Here is a 26241-nt window from a genome sequence, read left to right as displayed (position 1 = left end):
TGTCATCCTGCATTTGAGTCCTCCTTTACAGATCCATAACAGAACGAACTGGCCAATACAGGACTCAGCAGGATGAGCATCAAGGTCCTGCCACCCGCCAACATGCAAGAGAGAATGGGCCGTCATCGTAGTCTCACTGCTCTTCGCCAGGATGGCTTAGGAGTTGGGGGTTTTGCCCAGATGTTTTGGACCTGGTCTAGGGGGCTAGATTATAATGATGCAGCTCTCAAGGATATCTTTAACTCCTGCCTGGATGACCCCTTGCCTGCATGGGAGATGGATTCTCTCCGTATTCTGGATTTCTGGGGTTTTGTTAGTTACCTTGGTAATCGCAGTAAGTGGGGAATGCCGCCAAGCCCACCTGCATCTGCCTTCAACTTTCCCCGCCTGTCTCGTCACATTTATGATCCTCCTCTGGCTTCTACGAGGAGACTGAGATCCAGACGGCATAGGGCAGTCCAGTCCACCACATCTACCTCAGAGCCAGTCAAACCTACCCCCACCACTTCTCAGACATCCAGGTAGTCCCAATTACTTCAAGATCTGATTCACTATGTTATTCAAGACACAGCTAAGTCAACTGCTGTCATCTCTCAGTCAACTATGCCAATTACTTCAAGATCTGACTCACTATCTGTTATTCAAGCTACAGCCAAATCAACCGCTGTCGTCTCTCAGACAGATATGCCAGTTCCAGTCACTTCAAGATTTGAGGTACCATCTGTTATTCAAGACACAGTCAAATCTACCGCTATCACCTCTCAGACAATAACGCCAGTCAATTCTAGATCTGAGTCACTAACTGTTATTCAAGACACTGTCAGATCCACCGTAGCCATCTCTCAGAGAATCATGTCACTCCCGGTCACTTCAAGATCTGAGTCTCTATCTGTTCTTCGTGACACTGTCAAGTCAACCGCTGTCTTCCCTCAGTCAATTACGCCTGTTCCAGTCATCTCTGAGTCTGTCGACTTAACCTCTGTTTTCCCTGTTACTAACGAGAACTATCCTGTCTCTTCAGAGCCTGCTCAATCTGTTTCAGTCAGTGCTGATTCTACGAGGGTTACTGCTTCTCCGCCTGGGTTGGCCGAGTTGGCTACAGATACTACAGAAACAGCCCAGCAAGCAGTATCAGCTCGTCGTAAGAGGAAGAAGAGAAAGACACGTGTTGAACAGTCTACATTTCTCCATTCCCAAGCCCCAGTTCCAGTGGTTTCTGAGGTGTCAAGCCAAGTGAGTTCTATTTCCATGCCGTTGATTAGCGATGTTATTCCCGCCGAGACAACCTCTATCAGTCCTGTTATGTTTACTGATCCCAGTCCCAAGATGCCTGTTGTCATTGCTGCAGAGGCTTTATCTGAACTTCTAACTAGTCTTGTCAAGATCCTGGAAATGCCTGTTAATCCTGTCTTGTCCACTAGTCCCAAGTCTGCTGTTGATAGGGCGTTAGCTGAGCCCACCGCTGCTGCTACAGAGAGGGCGTTTCCCGAGCCCGCTGCCGCTACAGAGAGGGCGTTTCCCAAGCCCGCTGCTGCTACAGAGAGGGTGTTTCCCAAGCCCGCTGCCGCTACAGAGAGGGCGTTTCCCGAGCCCGCTGCCGCTACGGAGAGGGCGTTTCCCGAGCCCGCTGCCGCTACAGAGAGGGCGCTACCCGTGCCCGCTGCCGCTACAGAGAGGGCGTTTCCCGAGCCCGCTGCCGCTACAGAGAGGGCGTTTCCCGAGCCCGCTGCTGCTTCAGAGAGGGCGTTTCCTGAGCCCGCTGATGCATCTGAAAGCGCTGTCCCAGAGCCCGCTGATGCAACTGAGAGCGCTGTCCCAGAGTCCGCTGATGCATCTGAAAGCGCTGTCCCAGAGTCCGCTGATGCTACTGAAAGCGCTGTCCCAGAGCCCGCAGATGCTACTGAAAGCGCTGTCCCAGAGCCCGCAGATGCTACTGAAAGCGCTGTCTCAGAGCCCGCAGATGCTACTGAAAGCGCTGTCCCAGAGCCCGCAGATGCTACTGAAAGCGCTGTCCCAGAGCCTGCTGATGCTACTGAAAGGGCTGTCCCAGCGCCTGCTGATGCTACTGAAAGGGCTGTCCCAAAGCCCGCAGATGCTACTGAAAGCGCTGTCCCAGAGCCCGCAGATGCTACTGAAAGCGCTGTCCCAGAGCCCGCAGATGCTACTGAAAGGGCTGTCCCAGCGCCTGCTGATGCTACTGAAAGGGCTGTCCCAGCGCCTGCTGATGCTAATGAAAGGGCTGTCCCAAAGCCCACTGATGTTACAGAAGGTGCTGTCCCAGAGCCCACTGATGCTACAGGAGGTGCTGTCCCAGAGCCCGCTGAGGCTAGAGAAAGCACTGTTTCCAAGTCTTCTGCTTCAGTCTGCACAGCCCAGGAGGGCGTCCCCGTGCACGTCTGCACAGCCCAGGAGGGTGTCCCCGTGCACGTCTGCACAGCTCAGGAGGGCATCCCAGAGTCAGTCCCCGTGCACATCTGCACAGCCCAGGAGGGTGTCCCCGTGCACGTCTGCACAGCCCAGGAGGGCGTTCCCGAGTCAGTCCCCGTGCACGTCTGCACAGCCCAGGAGGGCGTCCCCGAGTCAGTCCCTGTGCATGTCTGCACAACCCAGGAGGGCGTCCCTGAGTCAGTCCCCGTGCACGTCTGCACAACCCAGGAGGGCGTTCCCGAGTCAGTCCCCGTGCACGTCTGCACAGCCCAGGAGGGCGTCCCCGAGTCAGTCCCTGTGCATGTCTGCACAACCCAGGAGGGTGTTCCCGTGCACGTCTGCACAGCCCAGGAGGGTGTCCCCGAGTCAGTCCACGTGCATGTCTGCACAGCCCAGGAGGGTGTCCCCGTGCACGTCTGCACAGACCAGGAGGGCGTCCCCGAGTCAGTCCCTGTGCATGTTTGCACAGCCCAGGAGTGTGTCCCCGAGTCAGTCCCCTTATCTGTTTCTAAGACCTTCCCCAATCCTACCAGCCCTGTCTTTGCCCCCAGATCTGTCAAGCCCCCTTGGAAGCCCAGACCAGCTAGGTCAGTTCCTGGTCCCCAGAGTGCCTCTAATCAAGTTCCCATTTCCCCCATTCCACCCTCTGTGTTTCCTGATTATGGTTCCCCTAAGCCGGCACCTTTGTCAGCCTTGAACTTTTTTCCCGGTTCTGTTCCCAACCGCCCCATCCCTCCCTCTGTGTTCCCTGGTCAGTTTGGGAGTTCCATGTTTGCCATGTGCTCCTCTGTCTCTTCCTCCTTGTTTCCCGTTACCACGCCCCCTTGTTTAGTTGAGTCATTGTTTGAGTGTTTGCACCTGTCTCCTCGTTAAGTCCTTGTTTGTCTGAGTGTGCTCACCTGTTCCTCATGTTCTTAGCTCCCTTTATATGTTTGCTCTTTCCCTCTTGTATTTGCCAGTTCGTTAAATGTTGTACCACAGAATACTACTGTGTCTCAGTATCGTTCCTCTTAGATTGTTAGTGTTTTGTTGTAGAAGTTTGTTAGTGCTCTGGTTACTGCCATTGGCTCTGTCTTGTTCCCTGTTCCTGTCCAAGTCCGGTTCAAGTCCTGTCCAGCAAGCAGCCCTGTTCTGAGCCTGAGATACCCGAGTGCCAAGCTGTAAGAAGTTCCTGTCTGGCTTTAGCTGGTTACCTCTGGTCTCACTCTGATCTGCCATATCTACACTCCAGCCTGACATACCCAAGCGCCAAGCTGTAAGAAGTTCCTGTCTGGCTTTAGCTGGTTACCTCTGGTCTCACTCTGATCTGCCAAATCTACACTCCAGCCTACGGACACCTCTTTACATCTGCTGCTCAGCTGTTGTCATTGTCTCATCTCTACCTATTGTTTGGATTGCTACCTTCTCCTACCTCGTCATGTCATCTGTTTGTCAATAAAACTGTTAATTGTCATCCTGCATTTGAGTCCTCCTTTACAGATCCATAACAAATGTTACCCTTGGTCGTTTAATACTCTGTCATTCGAAACAGTAACATTTATATTTTTATTTGTGTACATTCAAAATGACTACAAAATGTCATGCCTTTGGAAAATAAAGAAAACAACATGATGCGCTGCTTTAGCGTGTCTCAGTCTCCTTGAACATCTTTCTGGCACACACCAAAAATGAACCAAAACAGAGTGAATAGCCTTATGACGCACCTACTTTTCAAAGTCCACAATCAGATTATTTGAAGTAAAATGCATTATATAGTCACTTAAGAATAAAACACAGCGTGGTTCATGATAAAAAAATAAAATAATAATAATAAACGTGACTTTACAGTTCGGAAATAGGAAAATAGCAAACCCCTGGCACTTGAGAACTCCTGGTCTACACAGAAGAAAGCCCTGTCTAGTGTTTTCCCAGTACGGGTTGTGTCGAGCCATGTTAGTCTGGTTATTTGATGAAAAAAAAGATGAAATGTAGTTGCAATAAACGCGTTAAGAATCACAACGCGAGGACTCTTATTCTGCTGAGCGGAGCTGAGGAAGAACTGATGACGGGACAGTTTGATCTTTGGCTGACAAATCAAAGGAAATGGGCGTTTCATTCCCGCCCACGTGTAAAATTCGAATATTCCAGCTGTTTATACATTTTTCTACCTCAGAACGAAAAACGAAAAATCAAGTTGAATTCTTGTTTTTCGCTGTTTTGGAAAAAATGAAAATCGAAAATCAAAAAACGAATGAACACACGAATCCGTCTATCATCTGATCATTTCATTTCCTCTTTGGAATGTAATAACGAGAAATGAAAAGACGGATCGTTTATTCGGTGTTTCGTTTAGTTTAATAAACGGAAAATTAGATTTCGCCTCGATTTCAAATTTTTCGTTTGTGGTTTACAAATCGGTTTATGGCTTTGATATTTCGTTTGCACATGTGGGCGGCGCTGAAATGCCCCTTTCATCTGATTGGTCAAACCGCTTCGTCTTCAGTACAGCCAGCATTAAGAGTCCGTACGGCACACTCACATCCCACTTTAACCCCCTGTGAGCAATAGGGGAAACCCAGAAAGTGCACTGCTATAAACACTTAAACATAAGCCCTGCTGTCTTCAAATAAATAAACTTCAGTCACACTGTAATTGCTGTATAGTATAATGATACTAACTCTAGTTTCTCCAGCTTGGATTGTGGGTTCATCAGTAGATCACTGAGGTTTTTCACTCCAGAGTCTCCTAGTTTATTCCCTCTCAGGTCCAGCTCTCTCAGGTGTGACGGGTTTGATTTCAGAGCTGAAGTCACATCAGAACAACCTTCATCTGTCATATCACAGCCTCTTAAACTACATTAGCAGAGAGAGAGAAGAAAATAAGACAGAAGAAAAGAAAACTCTTTATTCTGTAAAGTCACATCATCTTCATAAGTAAATAAAACAGAGAGAGGAAGAGAGATCTTCATCTTTATTTCACCAGATCACAAAATACTAAGTTTGCACAAATACAGTGTTAAAGTGTTTTAGTTTAAACTGTTGAAGTGATTTTAAGCATTTTGATTCTTGTATGTGAATGTGACTGACCTCAATCTCTCCAGTTTACAGTGTGAATCCTTCAGTACGGCACATAAGTGCTTCACTCCAGAGTCTCCTAGTTTATTCTCGCTCAGGTCCAGCTCTCTCAGGTGTGACGGGTTTGATTTCAGAGCTGAAGTCAGGATGAGACTCTGTACCTCTGTAATACTGCATCTATTCAGACTGAAGACAGAAAGAGAAAATGACTCAGATCTATGATGATCAACTAACGTGTTCATCTTCATCCAGCAGACTTTTGCTGACAAATAAACAGGGATATCAAGGTTAAGGTAATATGGAGAAAGACTACACATTGTTCATTTAAATATACTACCAACATTGTAAAAATATAAAGGTTGAAATTGTTGATGTATTCATGTTTACGCATTCATTTCATTTCATATTTAAAGGGTCATGAAACCCCAAAACACATTTTTTGATGATGTGACGCGTGACCTTTCCAACGTGATGATGTAATACGTGGCACATCTCAGAGATGGTACAAGACGGGCATTTGTGGTTAAAAAGTATATATATATATATATATATACCCCCTTTTTTTTATATGTTGGGAAGTTGACCTTCCCAGACAATCCTGAGTAAACTTAGTGTCCCACGTTTTTTGCTGCAAATGACTGGGCAGTAGTTCTTGGACCGTCACTCACAGCTATTAGTTAATGGTTGTTGTTTTTCTTCATTGTTACTATGTTGTTTGTCGTTTGTTTTTGTTGATTCTTGGTTCTTATGTTTTTTTTGTTTTGTTTTTTTGTATGTGAAGGGGAACTTTGTTTGTTCTTATTTCATGTTCAAAATTTAATAAAGAGATTGATGAAAAAAAAAAGTATATACTGTATATATATATAAACCAAAATACAGCGAATAGTCTTCTTGGCGCGCCTACTTTTGAAAGTCAACATTTAGATTATGTGAACTAAGTTAAATGCATTGTAAAGGCCTAGGTCACTCTGGAATAAATCACAACGTGTTTCATGATAAAAACGTGACTTTAGTTTACAGTCCGGAAAATACAGTAGGTTATAGTAAATTATTTCACGGACCCCCTGGCACTTGAGAACTGAAAGCCTCATAAGAAAGCCCTGTCGAGGCTCTTCCCCGGTGCGGGTCGTGTCGAGCCATTAGTCTGGGTGTTTGATGAGAAAAAGATGAAATGTAGTAGTTGCAATAAACGCGTTCAGAATCCGTACAACTGCAGCAGCGGAGGACTTTTATTCTGCTGAGCATAGCTGAGGAAGAACAGGGGCATGTTCAAGTTCAAAACGGTGCGCAACGTCATTGCAAGTGTATTGGTATAGAAATAAACAATGGTAATTAAGTGCTTTTCCTAAAAATGAGAAAGAAAATACAGGGAATTAAAACAGTATGACCTACAAATAAAGTGAGTATGTGAGGCTAAATAGATGTGTTTTAGTCTAAATTAGGTAAGATGTGTGCTTCCATTTCAGTTTCAGCAATGCCTTCACTCGATTGGGATGTTCTCTTTTGTTCTGGGCGGCAAGCGCAGTAACTGTAACATCGGGCATATTTTGTAGTATTAAACACATATTTATACCGACTTCATCAGGCTCCGAAAATTCTTCACAAAGAACGGCCTTCTCAGCTGCCATAGTTGCAACTCTTGCATCATCAGAACTGTTCAACGCATCACCGTTTCTGTTTAAAAAACGTACTCGTGCACTGTTCGATTTGGAGCGGGTCCAATTGACAAATTTGGTCAAATTGTTTTTTTTAACCATTTTTTAAAACCGTTTTCTTTTTATAAACAGTGTAGGCCTACTGACTTTTTTTTTACGTTTTCATTTTTTCTTATACATTTTATGCTTATAACATCATAACTGAACAATTCAATGTAGCTGTATGAAAATAATGTTTACTTTTCCTAAGTTAACTTTCCCTTTAGTTTCCTAGACATAGTTCCCTAGTTTCCCTAGTTTCATTCATTTTCTTCAATCTCTGAAGCATCCTCTAACTCGGAAACATCTTCATCTGTATCAGTATCATCAAAAACCTGTGAAATTACTTATTTAAATGTCAATTTTTGGGAGCTCATTTTTCCTGCTGTCTATGTCAAAGTCTTGTGCCACACTAAGCAAAATTGTGGGAAAGCTCATTATTCACTCACATGGGAGTGAGAAACAAAACATAACAAAAACATACATCAAATAAATGTTTTTTATTCATTTATTGGCTCTGTAAAGCTGCCTTTGAAAATCATAAAAGGTCAAAAGCTAGGTATTTCAGATATCTTGAATATAGAAATGAGAGCTTATTTGTCTGACAAAGATTTTCATCTGTAATTTGCAATTAATTCTGAACAACGTGATTTAGCTTTTTCAAGTGTGTTTGGATAGGGTTAGATCACTTTTAGACACTTGCACTTTAGAACTGGAGTTGAAGTGCCCTGTCATACAAACACATGTGTCCGTACAGTTGCATTTGAATAGCTGAGGGACAAATTGACCCGGGCGGGAACATCACAAATGTAATAGTAATTTTGTTTGTATATGTCAACACACATCAGCATGTTGAAACTTTGCATGCATGATCATGATGATAAATGAAAAAAAGTCACAAAATACCAACAAACAAAGGTTTAATATTATTTCAGGTAGATTGAAAAAATAAATTATGGCTCATTTTACCATCTATGGCTGACAAAATATTTTTCTGTATTAAAATAAGTGTGGAAAAGATCATTTTAGCTTCATAAGGTTGTAAAAAATTTAAAATTATATATATATATATAATATATCTATCCAAGCAATTTTATTATTTTGGGTCAGTAGCCTACAGTTGCATTAGAGTGTTAAAATGTTTGGGTCAAATTGGCCCGTGAACATCAAGAACGTAGCCTAGGCTACTATAGTAATTTTGTTTGTATAGGCTATGTCAAAACACATCAGCATGTTGAAACTTTGCATGTTCGTCATGATAAATGAGAAAAAGTCACAAAATATCAAGAAAAAACCATAGGGTTAACAGTATTTCCAACAACTAGAAAATCTAAGGGTTCTTACTTCTTTCACACCTGCCTCATTTAGTTCTGTTGAATCGCACTAGAGTTCGTTTTCCCCCTTGGTGCGGTTCGCTTGGGCAGGTGTGAATGCAGCAATCGCACTCGGGTGCGCACCAAAAGCGGTACGCTTTCAAACGAACTCTGGAGCGGTTCGTTTTTGTGGTGAGAACGTGATCCGACCTCGAACAGACCCAACTGCCAAAGAACAGGCTATGATTAGCTACAGTTACAGTACACTTTTATTTACCATCATCGCGGTACCCACCACCATCAGCAGTTTGCATTACAGTATTTGCAATAACCACCCCTTGTCCAAAACTGAGCGTATTGTCTAAAAGAAGAGTTATGACTGCTGCGTATATGCTTGACTGAACATTGTGCTTCACCACACAGATTTAACTCAGCACAGCTAATAAAACCGTCTGGGTGCAGATTAATATTTAATATTTCTGATATATAAATATTTCTCTGAAACGCGTTAAGTTGCACATAAGTAAGCCCAGGACCTGCCCTGAACAGTTTAATATGCGGTACGCAGAGCCATAGGACTATTATTTTCACTAGTTCACACTTACAAATAAGTCAGATAGAATAAATGCGTATTTGGCGTGCTGTCCGAGGAGAGGGCTCCGGGCTCGGTATTCGGCCCGAACCCAGAGTACTCCCCCCGTATTCCTGGCTGTGAAAGAACAAGCCAAGGGTGAGGAGTCGGGGTGGTGGAGGGATGCTGAAACTGTCAAGGAAGTTAGGTGAGTTGACAGAGTGAATATATATATATGCTTCCTCTCATGCTGATAGGGTAGACATGGTAATTGTTTGATGAGATGATTGATAGATTGGTTGATTGATTATTTGAACGTGCTCCTCTCGAACTTTGTTTATAAAACATCATTTGTTGAATAAACCTGGGGAACTACTGATGACGTCACATGCTCAGATTTTCTTGACCAATCGGCTGACAGGGGCGCCTCATTACCGTCCACATGTGCAAAACGAATTTTGAAGTCATTTATTCGTTTTTTGCCTGTTAACTAAAAAACGAAAAATCAAGCCGAAATCTCGTTTTTTCGTTTTTTGGAAAAAACGAAAAAACGAATAAAGGCGCCGTTTCTCGTTTCTGCTTATTTCATTTCAAATAGGAAATGAAATGGACGGAAGATACCCTGATTGACCGGGTCCGTGTATCATCTGATCATTTCATTTCCTGTTTGGAATGGAATAACGACAAATGAAAATCATCTCGTTTATTCGTTTTTAGTTTAGTTTAAAAAACGAAAAATTTGATTTTGGCTCATTTTTTCATTTTTCGTTTGTGGTTTACAAATCGGTTTATGAGTTTGATATTTCATTTGCACATGTGGGCGGCGCTGAAACGCCCCTTTCATCTGATTGGTCAAACCGCTCCGCCTTCAGTACGAGCTTTTCTTTCTGTCAGGCAGAATAAGAGTCAGTACGAGTGTGGCACTGACAAATGCAGTTTAATAAAATAATGTCTGAAACCACCACTCACTGTTAACTACGCACAATACTGGAAGCAGAAATATGTTGCTGGTCACGTAATTCGTGCTGCTGTGACTTGCAAGCGACCCCATTAATGTGAGCCACATATGACAGATTATTTTAGCATGATGTATTTCCCATTGATAAATACAGTGCAAAAGTTCCGTCTCTTTGGATAAAAGGGGAGTGGAAATAAAAAACCTCTCTCATCTTTTATTTACATCAAAAGGCAGGTAGGCGTGTGTGACATATGTATGCTATAAATAATTTTGAAAATTGAATAGAAATAAAGTTTATATTTATGAATGTAAGCATGTGTAGCCTACTCAGTTCACATTAAAAGAAAGAGACAGAAAAGAGAGAAGCTAGAATCAGTGAACGTACATTAATACTGACAAAATTACCAGGTTTGGGATTAATTAAATCATGTAGGTTGAAGAGCACGGCATGCCTTTAAAATGTTATAGTTTTATTATAAAATTTTAAATAAAATTTTTTTTTTTTTTATAAAATAAAAGAGTTTTCTTTATTATGTTGGCTTAAGAAAGCATTAACCGTAAGATTAACTTAACTCTCAAGGAAAATCCTTCTTACAAACACAAGAAAGAGTATCCCTCACAGGCCTTGAAAGAAAACAACTCTCTGGGTTTGTAAGATTAGGTTACTTAAATCGTATCAAGATAAAGCATATAGCTAAGATCGACATTTCAGTGACTTCGTAACATGGGCAATTAAAACAGAGTCAGTCAAGGACATATGGAATTTAATAATTGGACTAATACATCGAACTAAGGAATATATCAAACTACACGTTACACACGGATTATATGTCTATGTACATAAAATACAGTTAAACAATACAAGACAACGAATAACAGTGAGAGAGAGAATAAAATGATCAGAATTAGAGAAAGATATGAATGACAGAAAAGGATGAGAGAGAGAGAGAGAGAGAGAGAGAGAGGGATAAGAGATGAGATCGGAAGTGAAAGCAAAAATCTGCGATCTCGGCTATGGCAAAAATCACAGACAGTGACCCTTAAGAGACAACAAAGAAATCACATTTAGAAGTTCAATTCAATAATCGATACTTGCATATGGTTCTCTTTGTATGAGGAAGGAAGGCAGGGTCCTGCGTGTGTCTTTAAAAGCAGCGTGAGTCGTCCGAGCGCGGCGTGCGTGTGCTGTGTCTTTCGGGCGAGCGCAGCCCCGGGAAATTCAAAGAGTCTCTTTCTTTGAGGTGAAGGTTGCCTTTTGCTCAACGCTCGGCTTGTTATAAATGTGTCATGTGCCAGGGAGGCCCTAGCCCGAGCGGCGCCCCCGCTGGTCAACATGCCCCAAGGGGATCGTAAACCGAATGCTCTTTGTTTACTTAAATGGGGAAACGAGCTGTATTTTGCAAATCAGGAGTCGCCAATTCAGAACATCTGGCCGGATGGACTGTCAGTATCGTTACATATTATTATGAGAAATTGACTCTGCCTAGAACTTTAATGCTTCACCAAACTCAGCTCAGACCTTCAGACTGGTCTGACTCGCTTATATCTTTTCTAACTGGTCTGACTTACTTTCCCAAAAAATCTATTGACTTGCGTTATCAGAGCAATGAAGGCCGTAATACTCAATGCTGTCCACTAGAGGGGGCGACAGGATAATAAGTCTTTTACTCTCTTTCCCTGTTTGCATCAGTTTAAAGGGGTGATGAACTGAGAAATCAAAATTTCCTTGAGCTTTTGACAAGAGATCATCATACTATAATAATATCCTGTAAGTTTCAGAACTGAAAACTACCTTGTTAGTCCAATAAAAGCTTTAAAGGGACACTTCACCCATTTGCATTAAGCTTTGTATTGTTAGAAACCCAGTCATATATTATAATAAATGTGGATTTTTCATCCATTTTTCCCTGAGATGGGAGAAATAAGGATTTAAGTGTTTTACTTCCTGCTTATTATGACGTAAAAATCATCATTTTGCGTCATAATAAGCAGGAAGTCACATTTCATTGAAAAGTGTAGAGACTACAGACACTCGTTCCTCATCTTTCCCAGGGGGCGGGAACCGCTCACGCTACAGGCCTATTACAGATCAGTGGGTGGGACTTGACTTTCTGAAAACTAAAAGCAATATCCTCCATCTTGTTTGGAAGCTAAGCTAACAGGCGCTGTGGAGACAGATGTAAAGTTATGACAATAGCGGAGGAGAGTGCTCAATATGATATAGAGGAAGAGGATTTCAGAAGTCTGATGCTTGAATCAGGTGTTTGTGGCTACCTTTACAAGCCGCATTATAGCGAAGAGCAGCCGAGGCAGAAGACCTGCCTGCCGCGGACGAGGAGCCCGGACTGGCTCGGGTTAGGGCGGACTGGTGGCGCCGGTGATCTCACTATGCAACTACGAACCGCTACGAACACAGAGACAGAGTCCGACTGTGGCAAAGAATTTCAACAATGACAACTTCTCCTGGATGAAATCTCTGAATCAGACGAGGACACGGACGTTTGTGTTGTGAATCAGACGAGGACACGGACGTTTGTGTTGTGAACTATCCTAGTTTCGCACCGCATCTGACTGAACATCCAGGTAACGTTACAATGCAATAATTCACCACTTCGAAAGAAATACAAATGAAGAGTAATTCACTAATGAGTTCGCCAACTAACTAGACATTTTGTGTGAAATTAATTTCAAGCTCTGGTGGTAGCTAGCCTTGTAGACGGAAGAGTTATTTCTCTTAGGCAGATATGCGCTTTCTGGATTAGTGGGAGTGGCTTGCGCAGCTGTGCAATGTGGTGCATTGTGGGAGTTGGTGTCTTTCATACAAATGCGTCCTGAAGTTACTTTCTTTCTTTCCTCGGCCAAGAAGGCACCAAATTCTAAATTAATTTTACATTTCGACTACATATATGACCCACTTTCAATAAAGATCAATGTTCCCATGGGTGAAGTGTCCCTTTAATAGACATCAGACTCAGCAAACGACTCGTTTTTCAAAGTGGGGAACTATGACGTCAAAGAGGATAAAACACCGCCTCCACAGAAGAAGATCAATGCCTACTTCAACACGGCCTGTTTAGCCCCGCCCACCGATTCGCCCAAACATGCTAAATAACATAGGACATGATAATTGCTAAACCGGATCGAGCTACTTCCAAGCAATTAAACATGCTGTTTACTAAATATTGTGCAGTGCCTGTTTGTGGAAGAAGACAGTCTGCATAAGCTTCCTTTGGATTCCAGCATGGTTAAACTTTATTAAATCAGTCAATCACAATTTCCCGACACGGATCTGCCAGCAACATGTAAGTAACCATGTGTATTCTAATGCCTGATCTGCGATCAGTGATTTCTGTGTAATTATTCAAGTTCAGATATTTGTCTTAAAATTGTTCAATACTGTTTATGCATCAGTGACTAAACGATCAACTTCACATAATTTCTCGTAGTATTATGAAAATAATCTTTTTTAAACTGTTATTAAATTATACACAGAAAGCGATCAAAGAACGATCCCTTTCCAATCACCCAAGCTGTCAATCAAACAGCACAGCGAGAGCCACGAGAGCTTATCTGGACACTTACCAAACTCGTGATGAAATAATGACACTGTTACACTACACAACGAAGCTCTTACTGTGTATTCACATCGTGTATGCATTGTGATTTGGTGTAAGCATTTGTGAGAGTGCAAAAATTGCGTTGCAATGATAAGATCTTTATTCACGCGATCAACAGACTGTCTGTCATCTGCTCAGTGCTCATCATGCTGCAACCTTTCATGTGATGGAATAGATTTAAATATAATGCTTTAAACGATACTTTTCACGATTTGTTAATCTCGATAGCTGTAATAGTAAAAACGTAGTAACAGTTTTCGAGAGAGTTCATGTAATACTAGCTATTTCATATGCAAGCATGTCAGCCAATCACAGCAGTGGGCGTTTGCACTGCAGTCTCACAGCAGACACGCCCCTTAAAACAGAGCGTTCAAATCTGAGGCTGAAATCAGGCTTGGAAAAATGGCTTTTATTTATAAATTATGACAATTTTTGATGTAAAAATCATACTAACATTATAAGGGCACCCCAGGCAACATTATAAAATAATAAAACAATCCAGTTCATGACCCCTTTAAATGACAAATAAATGCATTAATTTCATTCATAAATAGGCCATATCTGTGTATCCACTCTCTAGTTTATTTTAAGATATTGATATTCACACTGGTTTTTGCTTTTAATGTTTGTCCATCTGGAACTTGTATTTGTCAAGAGCTCTATATTTTAAGATGTAGCCTACTACGGAAAAAAGTATGATTCAAAAACACAAACTCTGTTTTTACCTATCTATCTATCTATCTATCTATCTATCTATCTATCTATCTATCTATCTATCTATCTATCTATCTATCTATCTATCTATCTATCTATCTATCTATCTATCTATCTCTCTGTCTGACTGACTGAGCTTCCTTTGAGAAAAATAGCAGACCACCTTTTTTAAACTGTCATTTAAACGGTGGTCTGCTATATATTTCACAAAGGAAGCCCATTTGTGTGGTCGTTGGCGTTATATGAGTAGGACATTTTGAATATGAGCCTACTGTAAAATTACCTGTCTTAAAAATGCGGATTGATCAGTGCAGAGTTTTTTCAGACGCCTCCCGGTGCTGTTCGTATTGGAATTGTGTAATGACAGAATATGAACAGATGCTTTCAGAGCTGGACAAAGTACACAACTTCCTTACTTGAGCGAAAGTACAGATACTACTGGTCAAATAATACACCGTTACAAGTAAAATTTGTAAAGACCGATTTTTACTTAAGTAAAAGTACAGAAGTAGCCTACTCGTTTTTAAAAGTAGTATCAAAAGTAAATGTAAATGCATTGTTTTATTATTGCTGCACTGATGTGTGTAATACTACAGTACCTTATGCCTCTGAATCTATGCCTGCCTTCCAACCCTCAATACAATATCAAATTTATTTCTAAAACACAGTTCCAGTAGTGGGATTGAATGTGAGATTGAATAAGTCACTCAATAACGTCCACAATGGTTTCGGACACCCAAATGGCTGTTCCCTCAAATAGTGCCATATTTAAAGTTTGTTGGCTTTTAGTATGAATATGTTACAGTAGCCTTACTGTTATCTATAAGCTAGTGTGCACCAAAACAAGGGCAAAATTCGCATTTAGAAGACCAAACCCAACTTTGAAAACGAAAATCAGTTTCAAGTACAGTAAAATCAAGTAAAGTACAGCTACTCAAAAAGTGTACTTAAGTACAGTACTCAAGTAAATGTACTTTGTTATTGTCCACCTCTGGATGTTTTATACAACAAGGGTATATTCCCATTGGGTTGTTGGGTTTTCATGTTTAATGGAACTTTAGACTAAAAACGAATAAACGAGCTGATTTTCATTTCTCGTTATTCCAAACAGGAAATCAAATGACCAAAAGATACACGGTCCGTGTATCATCTGATCATTTCATTTCCTGTTTGCAATGGAATAACGAGAAATGAAAAGACGGATCGTTTATTCAGTGTTTCGTTTAGTTTAATAAACGGAAAATGAGATTTCGGCTCAATTTCTAATTTTTCGTTTGTGGTTTACAAATCGGTTTATGGCTTTGATATTTCGTTTGCACATGTGGGCGGCGCTGAAACGCCCCTTTCATCTGATTGGTCAAACCGCTTCGTCTTCAGTACAGCCAGAATAAGAGTCCGTACGGCACACTCACATCCCACTTTAACCCCCTGTGAGCAATAGGGGAAACCCAGAAAGTGCACTGCTATAAACAATGAACAATGAAACAATGAAACATAAGCCAGCCCTGCTGTCTTCAAATAAATAAACTTCAGTCACACTGTAATTGCTGTACAGTATAATGATACTAACTGTAGTTTCTCCAGCTTGAGTTGTGGGTTCATAAGTAGATCACTGAGGTTTTTCACTCCAGAGTCTCCTAGTTTATTCCAGCTCAGGTCCAGCTCTCTCAGGTGTGACGGGTTTGATTTCAGAGCTGAAGTCAGGATGAGACTCTGTTTCTCTGTAATACTGCATCTATACAGACTGAAGACAGAAAGAGAAAATGACTCAGATCTATGATGATCAACTAACGTGTTCATCTTCATCCAGCAGACTTTTGCTGACAAATAAACAGGGATATCAAGGTAAAGGTAACATGGAGAAAGACTACACATTGTTCATTTAAATATACTACCAACACTGTAACAAAACAAAGATTGAAATTGTTGATGTATTTATGTTTACACATTTATTTCATTTCATTTTTAAAGGGTCATGAAACCCCAAAACACATTTTTTGGTGACGTGACGCGTGACCTTTCCAACGTGATGTAATACGTGGCACATCTCAGAGATGGTACAAGACGGGCATTTGTGGTTAAAAAGTGTATATATGTATATATATATATATCCCCTTTTTTTGAATATGTTGGGAAGTTGACCTTCCCAGACAATCCTGAGTAAACTTAGTGTCCCACGTTTTTTGCTGCAAATGACTGGGCAGTAGTTCTTGGACTGTCACTCACAGCTATTAGTTAATGTGTTTTTTTTTAAAGTTTTTTCCCTTCATTGTTACTATGTTGTTTGTCGTTTATTTTTGTTGATTCTTGGTGTTTATGTTTTTGTATTTTTTTTTCTTTGTATGTGAAGGGGAACTTTGTTTGTTCTTATTTCATGTTCAAAATTTAATAAAGAGATTGATGAAAAAAAAAAAGTATATACTGTATATATTAGGGGTGACCCCGAATAGTCGAAGATTCGATGCTTCGATTGGAGGAGCCTGATTCGACTACCGATCTCACAGTCGAATCTTCGCAGAGGTGTTATGAAATGAGGATCATGCCAGTTTGGCTATATGAGGGCGCTCAATGTCTGATTTCACATAGAACTAGCTTTTATGTCGTTAATATTCAGCCTATTATGATAATGCTGTATATAAAAATGTGCAAAGAATAAAGCTTTTAATAAATATTTTTTAACGTGCGTGAATAAATCCAAACACCCCGTGACAGATTTAAGTTTCACTTTCAATCCGTGACCGACAGAGGAGCGTCTTGGCGGCAAGGATTTAAATCTTTAACAATGTCTGGGATAAGAAAATCTAAAGTGTGGATGTACACCATCAGAAAGGATATTCTCCAAGGCTGGATTTAGCATCAGGAAAACCATGATCGCACTTCTGCCGGCCAACGTTAACAAGTTGGTTTGCACGGGACATTCTAAAATGCTTAACGTGAAAAAAGCTTTTAAAACGCTTAAAAGGCACTTTAACGTGGCTTAATGCATGTACACAGTACACACTTTATTAAGAAACTATGTGCAGATAAGCAGATGAACCCAGAATATGAACGCAATGCGTTCCTCCTATAGTGAAGCGTTATCGATCTTTACACAATCTGATATTTTAATGAAACTATTTTAGGAGATTAAGCCGTTAAACGTTTTTCACGTTAAGTGTTTTAGAATGTATTTTATCCGCGTGCACTAAAGACTCCAGCGGACACAGACAGAGTGAAAGACTGGGTTTGTTCTCTCGATCAGGTATAGGGTACAAGTGATTTCAAAACTTTTCAGCCGGTTGTAATTAGATTTTTGTAGGCTGTGAACATGTTTAGCTAAAGACTGCCACTCCAGTTTAGCATTTATTGTTGTTTCTGCAGTTAAAAAGACAAAGTTGAAAATTCTGCCTACTATCGTTATTTTAATAATTTCTTTATTTTTATTTATTTATTGATCTGTCAGGGTTATCTAATCTAACTATTTTTGGCTTGTGTTTTGAATACATGTTCCCCTGCACTTTAGGCATTTTGCACACATTTGCTCCTCATCTTGTGACTTGATTCTGATTTATTTCGTTTTGTATTTTTATTTATTAGAAAGGTATATTCTGTTCTAATTTAATTTAGTAAATTATTTATTTATTTTTTCGGTGCATCGATGTTGTGCTGTACTTAGAGCCTGCTCGCACAGGTAATTTAGCCGATTTAATTTGATTTGCATGTGAAATGCAAATCCTGTCTGCAGTGTGGCCTTTCTGGAGTTATGTTATTTCTTAGTTTTATTGATCCAAAATGTTTTTATACATTTTTTTCTATATCTTTGTGTGATTTTCTGTACATCGCGGCTTTGAAATGTTAAAGGAGTCAAAACCTGCAATTTTCACTTTTCCACGAGAATCAATGTATGTTATGATCGACTAACGATTATACACTGGCCGGGAAGCCGATATTTAAAAGTGAAGCGTTTGTTTACCTCAGGGTAAATAAACCAGCGCGCGTGCACACGCACTCAAATACGAGATTTTGATTTCAGCTCCCTCTTGACGTCATGAGGTAGTAGGATATATCATATATGGACACCGCAGCAGGAAGCCTTCCCCTCTCCCCCTCATATTCAGTTCAGTCGAGAAAGATGGAGAAACCGAGTGCACACCGGACTTGCTCTGTGGTTGATTGCCATAAAAAACATGTAAATGTGTTTTATCTCCCAAAATCGGACGAAACTATCAGGGACCAGTGGATGAAATTCATTTTTAATGAGGCTGTCCCAACAACCCTTTCAACTGGCGTGCAGAGCCATATAGAGCGTCCACGACAGCCAAAACATTGCATTGATCTCGCGAGACAATAATGCCTTCAGAAATAAGGGTAAAAGTAGGTCTGTGTTTATTTTTTTTCCACTTTTCTTTTTTAGAAGGGCCTGAAAGACTATAATACAGCAGTAGGTATCCAATGTAATACTAGGTTATGACTCCTTTAAATTCTGCTGAGCGGAGCTGAGGAAGAACTGATGACGGGACAGTTTGATCTTCGGCTGACAAATCAGAGGAAAGGAGCGTTTCATAGAGACAGAGCGCAACGCGTCATAATCTGAAGACCACGCCCGCCAAGGGGGAAAACAATCAAACGGTCTACATTGACTTTGGATTGCGCGAGGCTGCCTCCTTGTCAATTCTTGCTTCTAACAAAAGACTGAAAAATGCCTAAAAGCTGCTATGTGACAAGGTGTACAGCAAACAAGCTAAAAAAACCAGAAATAAGCTGTCGACCCCAAAAAACGAGCGTTTGAGGACATAAAAGTGGATACAGGCTGGAACGAATGGGTAAATTGTGGGATCCTGACACTCAGAATGCACTAAAAATACACTACGTCTGCAGTAAGTTAAACATTTGGTCACTGGTGAGTCAAATATCCAAATGTCAGTTTCATATATTATATTTCTGTAAGATAAACTATTCTGTGTTGCCGATTAGCCTACGGTCTCCTCCAGCGGGCGTATCCCAGCAAACACATTTACGTTGTGGCAACGTCTCTGGCACGTTGCATTTCTGCTATGGCAACGTCGCTGTCTACGTGCTCGCAACATTGTAACAACGTAGAATTGTAAGACGTGACAGGGCTGTAGCAACGTTATTGCGCGACATTCAGCAACTGAGAGACGACGTTCTGACAATATTTTTATATGGTGTATTTTGTTAGATAATTATATACTTTTTATCGTTTATTGTTTATCAATATAATTTAATGGGGCTATCAACACCTACAAGTGTAGCCTACACTTTAAAGAGTAAAAATGACAGAAGGTTTCGTTAATTCAACTTCCACTTCCAAAAGTCATACATTTGTTTTTTTAGCTTGTTTGCTGTACACCTTGTCACACAGCAGCTTTTAGGCATTTTTCTGTCTTTTGTTAGAAGCAAGAAATGACAAGGAGGCAGCCTCTCGCAATGCAAAGTCAATGGAGACGGCTGGATTGCTTTCCCCCCGGGTGTGGGCGTGGCCTAAATACGCTCTGTCTCTATTCCCGCCTACGTGTAGAAATCAAATATTCAAGCTGTTTATAAATGTTTCTACCTGAGAACGAAAAGTGAAAAATCAAGCTGAATACTTGTTTTTAGTTTTTTTGAAAAAATAAAAAGACAAAAAAGGAAGTGTTTTCTTGTTTTTCTACTTCCAATATTAAATAAAAAAACGTACTCGGTTACTAACGTAACCTCTGTTCTCTCTAGAGAGGGAACGAGTATTGCGTAAGCTAGCTTACGCTGCGGGAAAGTCTCCTTTCTCGAGATACTGAAGCCAAAAATTATCCTTAATTTTTTAAACCTTGTCAACGCAGTGCGGCAGCCTGCAGACCTAGGGCAAGCGAATCGCGTGCCCATTGGCTGCTCTGCGGCAACTGCAGCAGCCTATGGCTGAGCCTTGCGCGTGACGTCACGTCCAATGAGCGCGCTTGGCGCGCTTAATGCGTCACAGCCCGTCATTAGGGGTGTGGCTTAGCGTATATAAGCAAGGAACAGAGGCTGCTTCGCTGGTTTCTGTCGCATGAAGCGAAATGAGCTCGTGGCGAGAGCACGGCGGGTTACGCAATACTCGTTCCCTCTCTAGAGAGAACAGAGGTTACGTTAGTAACCGAGTACGTTCTCTTACGAGAGGTTCTCTCGTATTGCGTAAGCTAGCTTACGCTGCGGGAACACCCTTGTCAACGCCGTGCGCGCGCCCAGCATCCTGAATGAATCCCATGGGGAGCCCAGGGAACGCGAAGCGGAGCTGGGCGGCCAAGATACCACAGTACACAAGCACATAATATGGGGCAGGGAGCGGCACAGCCGGTCCAACTAACACTTCCCACATAGTGTAGCTCAACCAGTAGAGCTAAATCAGCAGCGTAGCCCGTGCACAGACAGTGGGCTGGCTTACGCGAGACTTAGACTGATAACACTTTGGCCTGCAAAGCGGGAACTTCCAGGTTGTAAAACCTAACAAATGTGGAGGGGGAGGCCCAGCCTGCCGCTGCACAAATGTCATGAATGGGAATCCCACTGGACCACGCCCACGATGAGGCCATGCCTCTGGTGGAGTGTGCCCGAATGCCCAAAGGGCACTGCAGGTTTTTAGATGCGTAAGCAGTAAGCATCAACTATCCATCTGGACAGGGTGTGTTTCGAGGCGGCGAGACCCTTGGTGCGCCCACCAAACGAAACAAAGAGCTGCTCTGAACGCCTGAAGGCGGCGGAGCGTGAAATATAGCTTCTCAGCGCCCTAACTGGGCAGAGGAGATTACTATCTGCCTCGCAGCCAGCATTCGGCAGGGCTGAAAGGGAAATGACCTGCGCTCTGAAGGGAGTGCCCAAAATTTTGGGGACGTACCCATGCCTCGGTCTGAGAATAACTTTAGAGTCATTGGGTCCGAACTCGAGGCACGCAGCGTTAGTGGATAACGCGTGAAGGTCTCCCACACGTTTTACTGAAGACAGTGCTATCAGAAAAACGGTTTTGAGCGTGAGGTATTTCATATCCACAGTTTCTATGGGTTCAAAGGGATGTGCTTTCAGTGCGTCTAAGACCAGTGAAAGATCCCACATAGGAACCGAAGGGGGTCGCGGGGGGTTCATCCTCCTTGCTCCTCTAAGGAAGCGGATGACAAACTCGTTCCTTCCTAATGCGCGGCCCGGCTCTGAGACAGAGAGCGCTGAAATGGCCGCGACATAGACTTTGAGCGTGGAGGGGGACCTGCCCGCGTCCAGTAGCTCTTGAAGGAAGCACAATACTTGCGAGACCCCACATGTCTGTGGATCGAGCCCTCTGGTAGTGCACCATTTGTTAAACACCGACCATTTAGACGTGTAGAGCCGCCTCGTGGAGGGGGCTCTAGATTGTATGATCGTGTTCATCACCCCTTCTGGTAGATCAGCATGTAATTGTTGAGGCTCCACGCATGCAGAGACCAGTGCTCTGGGTGGGGATGCCAAATCGAGCCGCGGGCTTGAGAGAGAAGGTCTCTCCGCACCGGAATCGGCCAAGGGGCTGAGTCTGCCAATTGTATGAGTTCCGGGAACCAAGCTTGGTTCTCCCAGAACGGGGCTATGAGGAGCACTGTGTGGCGCGCTTTCCTGACTCTCTCGATGACCTGAGGCAGCAGAGAGACTGGTGGAAACGCATATAGCGGGCCGCTGGGCAAAGACTGGGCCAGCGCGTCCTCGCTCTTTGAAAAGAATACTGGGCAGTGTGCGTTGTCTTTTGACGCAAAGAGGTTGACTTTCGCTCTGCCAAAGCGGCGCCACAGCGACTGGACTGTTTGGGGGTGTAGAGACCACTCCCCAGGGGGAACGTTGTCCCTGGACAGTCTGTCGGGGCCCTCGTTCAGATGGCCAGGCACATGCGATGCTCTCAGAGAGCGCAGAGAGTGCTGAGCCCATACGAGGAGGCGTTCCGTCAGGGCGCAGAGTTGCTTTGATCTGACACCGCCCTGGCGGTTCACATAGGCCACTACTGAAGTGTTGTCCGTGCGGACTAGAACATGGTGACCATGGAGGAATGGGAGGAAGTGCATGAGCGCTTTCTCGACCGCGAGCATCTCTAGACAGTTTATGTGTAGGAGATTCTCCTGGTCTGACCAGTGGCCATAGACCGGTCTGCCTTCGAAGAGCGCTCCCCAACCTAGGTTGGACGCGTCTGTTGAGACAACTTTCCGGTGTGAAACCACTCCCATATTCACTCCCGTGTGATACCATTCGGCTGCTAGCCAGGGCTGCAGGGCTGAGACACAGACCTGAGTCACTCTGATTAGCGAGCCGCCGGTCGCCCAGGCTTGATGGGATACGCGCGTACTCAGCCAGCGTTGAAGCGGGCGCATGCGCAGTAAACCCAGCTGAAGCACTGCTGCAGCTGAGGCCATATGCCCCAGAATGCGCTGAAATGCTTTCAGGGGAACCCGGTTGCCTTCCTTGAAGGATGCAGCGAGGCGCTGGATGCGGCGCGCGCGCTGCTCCGACAATCTGGCCGTCATCGCCACCGAGTCTAGTTCTATTCCGAGAAAGGAAATCGACTGCCGGGGCGAAAGCGAGCTCTTGGTCCAGTTGACCGCTAGACCCAGACCCTCCAGGTGGTCGAGTAGCGCTGTTCTGTGAGACACAAGTTCTGTCTCTGACTGCGCTAGAACGAGCCAATCGTCCAGATAGTTCAGAATTTGCATTCCCTGACTCCTCAGCCGTGTCCATGCATTTCGTAAATGTACGGGGTGCTAAAGACAGGCCGAACGGCAGGACTGTGTATTGATAAGCTCGACCGTCGAAGGCGAATCTCAAGAATGGCCTGTGACGGGGAGTTATCTGGATCTGGAAATACGCGTCTTTCAGATCGAGAGAGATAAACCAGTCTCCTGGGCGAATTTGCGCAAGGATCTGTCTGGTTGTAATCATCCTGAACGGCCGTCTCATGAGAGCCTTGTTCAGATGTCTCAGATCTAAAATAGGTCTTAATGCTCCGTCCTTCTTGGGAACGAGGAAGTAACGGCTGTAAAAGCCTGACTCGCTCAAGGAAGGATGAACCTGTTCTATGGCCCCTTTTCGCAGCAGCTTTGCTATTTCTGCTTGAAGCAGATGTGCTGTTTCCAAACTCACTTTCGTTTCCGTCTGTGCTAGAAAACGCGGAGGGCGACGAGCAAATTGGAGCGAATAACCGTGTCTTATGGTGTTGAGCACCCATTCTGACGCGCCCTGAATAGCCTCCCATGCTTTTGCATGCATAGCTAGGGGTCGAATGGTCTCTGGGTTCAGATCGCCGCGTTGCGCGGGATGGGGAACCTGTATCAGAGAAGATGGGGCGGCGCGCGCGCCGCCGATGCTCGGACACGAGGGCAGAAGAACAGGGCTGGCCGACTGTGCAGATTTTAGTAGCTCGATCTCGGACGATGGAGCGTGAACTGCTGTCAAATAACCCAGGCGCGAGAGCGGCGTGGGGATTATGGTGTCTGAAAGTGGGTGCGCGTGCTCGTGAGCTGGCGCGGGATTTGCACTTATGACACGGCCAGTGTTTGGGGGCTTTATGAGGTTTGCAACCTGTCTGGCAGAGCGGGTAGTGGGCAGGTGTGAGCACAAGGCTGTGGGCACATTTTCTACACTTGATGCTCGAGCGGAAAGTTTCCGCTTTAAGAGATAGTGCTCTGGACGCGTTGCCATGGGAACCTGGTCTGTGTGAGGCAGTGAGCACACGGGAGTGGGCACTTTTTCTACACTTAATACCCCTGCGGCTTGAGCCGTAGCAACTTGAGGTAACTGAGTGACAGAGCGAGCAGCGAGTAGGTGTGAGCACGGAAGTGTGGGCACATTTACTACATTTAGTACTCGAGCGGTGTGAGGCCGCTTTATGAGAGAGCGCTCTGGGCGCGTTACCATGGGGATTGTACTTGTGTGAAGCAGTGAGCACATGGGTGTGGGCACATTTTCTACACTTAAAGCACTTATACTCTTTTTGAGATTTATCTGGGTCGCCGTGAAAACGGCGTTTGTGTGCAGGCGAGCGAGTGTTAATACTGGCTCGTTGGCTGCGGTGTGTGCTGCTGCAGTAGCCTGAACATAGGGGACTGACAGAGCTGTGCGTTTTGATGGCGGTCCGGCCGTAGTGGGACTCAACCATCTTTTCCTCCTTGCGGATGCTAGGAGGACTTCGTGGGCTCGGGCTTCAACGCGATCTTGGGCCGCGGGCCCCGCGGGGGCGGCGGTCTGTGACGGCTGGTCGAGCGCGACCTGGGGCGACTGCCCTGGCGTCGCTGCGAAGCGCTGGGAGGCCTGGAAGAGCGTTGGTTAGAGCTGCGCACAGGAGGCTGAGTTTGAGGGCGGCCTGTGGCTGGGCTCGAACGGCGGGGCAGGAAGAGGTTCATCGCCTGCGACGCCTTCTGCACTTCAGAGAACCGATCCACAATTCCGCTGACCGCAGGGCCAAAGAGGCCGGTGGGCGAGAGTGGTGCGTTCAGAAATACAGCGCGCTCTGACTCACTCATGTCCGCGAGCGTCAACCAAAGGTGTCTGTCGATGACGGTGAGCGCGGCCATGGATCTGCCGATGGCTTGAGCAGCGGTCTTGGTAGCGCGTAGCGCAAGATCCGTAGCGCTGCGCAGATCGGTTAAGGCAGACTGATCCGAGCCCTTCTCGTCCAGTTCACGGAGGAGGTCGGCTTGAAGGATCTGAAGAATGGCCATTGAGTGCAGGGCGGAAGCAGCCTGGCCGGAGGCGGCGAAAGCGCGGCCGGCGAGAGCTGAGGTGGTCCTGCAGGCTTTAGACGGCAGGGCAGACTTTGAGCGCCATCTAGCAGACGGCGGGCAAAGGTGCGTTGCCACAGCATCCTCAACGGCGGGGATACCGTTATAGCCGTTCTCGGCGGCTCCGTCCACCTGGGAGAGAGCCGAGGAGACTGGCGAGCGGAGTCTGGTGGAGAACGGAGCGTTCCAGGATTTAGAGAGCTCGGCGTGGAGCTCAGGCAGGAAGGGTGCTGACCTAGAGGCAGGCGCAGGGCGGCGGCTAGGTAGAAAACACCCGTCAAGGCGATTGGGCTCCGGCTCCTTGGGTGGGGACCAATCCAGTCCCATTCTGTCGACCGCTTGAGTGAGGAGGCGGAGAAGCTCCGCGTCAACACTAGCGCGGGATCTGGAAGACTCCAAAGTCGAGGGGGCGGAGCGGTGAGAGCCCGACCACTCCTCGCTGTCAGACGCGAGCAGAGAGCAGCTGTCAGCGGCATCATCTGCATCATCCCCCAGGACGACGGCAGTGCGGGCAGAGGCCGGCCGCTGCGCGTCGGTGAAGGGTGGGGGGGAAGGAGAGAGCGAGGCTCGCGGGAGAGGTTCCGGCGAGCACTCAGCTGTAGCGTCCAGTTCCGGCGGCCTTTGGGAGCGACGTTTCTTCTTACGTGGCCCGGAAGAAGTGGCCGGAGAAGGTGGAGGTTCTTCAAATTTAGCGAGTCGAGCCCGTAGGGTCGACATCGGTAACTCCTCACACTGTTCGCAGCCGCCCTCGGAGAGAGCGCGAACCGCGTGGTCGAAGCCCAGGCAGAGAGCGCACACCAAGTGGCGGTCTCCGTCGCTGAGCGCGGCTCTGCACGAGCCACAGGATGTGCGAGGCATTTGCAACAACGCCTCGCGCTCTTTTAGATGCAAGTGTGTCGCGGCGGACACACAAACACACAACACAGAGCAAGAAAAAGGATATATATATGCCGGATGGCGCAGCAGGCAGGGAAGGCTGAAGGCGGCGAGCGGCCGGCGTCCTCAGGCTGAAATCCTCGGCGTGCTGGTCGCTTGATTCGACGGCGGCTTCCTCGGAGATCAGCGATACGAAGAGCTTCGCTGAAGAGACAGAAATCAGCGAAGCAGCCTCTGTTCCTTGCTTATATACGCTAAGCCACACCCCTAATGACGGGCTGT

The 26241-nt window shown here is 44.8% G+C and overlaps 1 protein-coding gene across 1 annotated transcript in view; it reads right to left on the bottom strand.

The window, feature by feature from the left end:
- LOC311305794 (uncharacterized protein) overlaps positions 1–26241 on the bottom strand; it is a 1216100-nt gene that overhangs the window by 93624 nt on the left and 1096235 nt on the right. The window contains exons 53-54 of the mRNA XM_084433664.1: positions 15918–16091; positions 5493–5666 (exon numbers count right to left, since the gene is read on the bottom strand). Of these exons, the coding sequence (XP_084289790.1) occupies positions 5493–5666; positions 15918–16091 (348 nt within the window). The remainder of the gene's footprint in view (positions 1–5492; positions 5667–15917; positions 16092–26241) is intronic.

This window comes from Rutilus rutilus (assembly GCF_951802725.1).
Source record: "Rutilus rutilus genome assembly, chromosome: 1".
In the NCBI taxonomy this organism is placed as follows: Eukaryota; Metazoa; Chordata; class Actinopteri; order Cypriniformes; family Leuciscidae; genus Rutilus; species Rutilus rutilus.
This window is presented reverse-complemented; position numbering and strand designations above follow the sequence as displayed.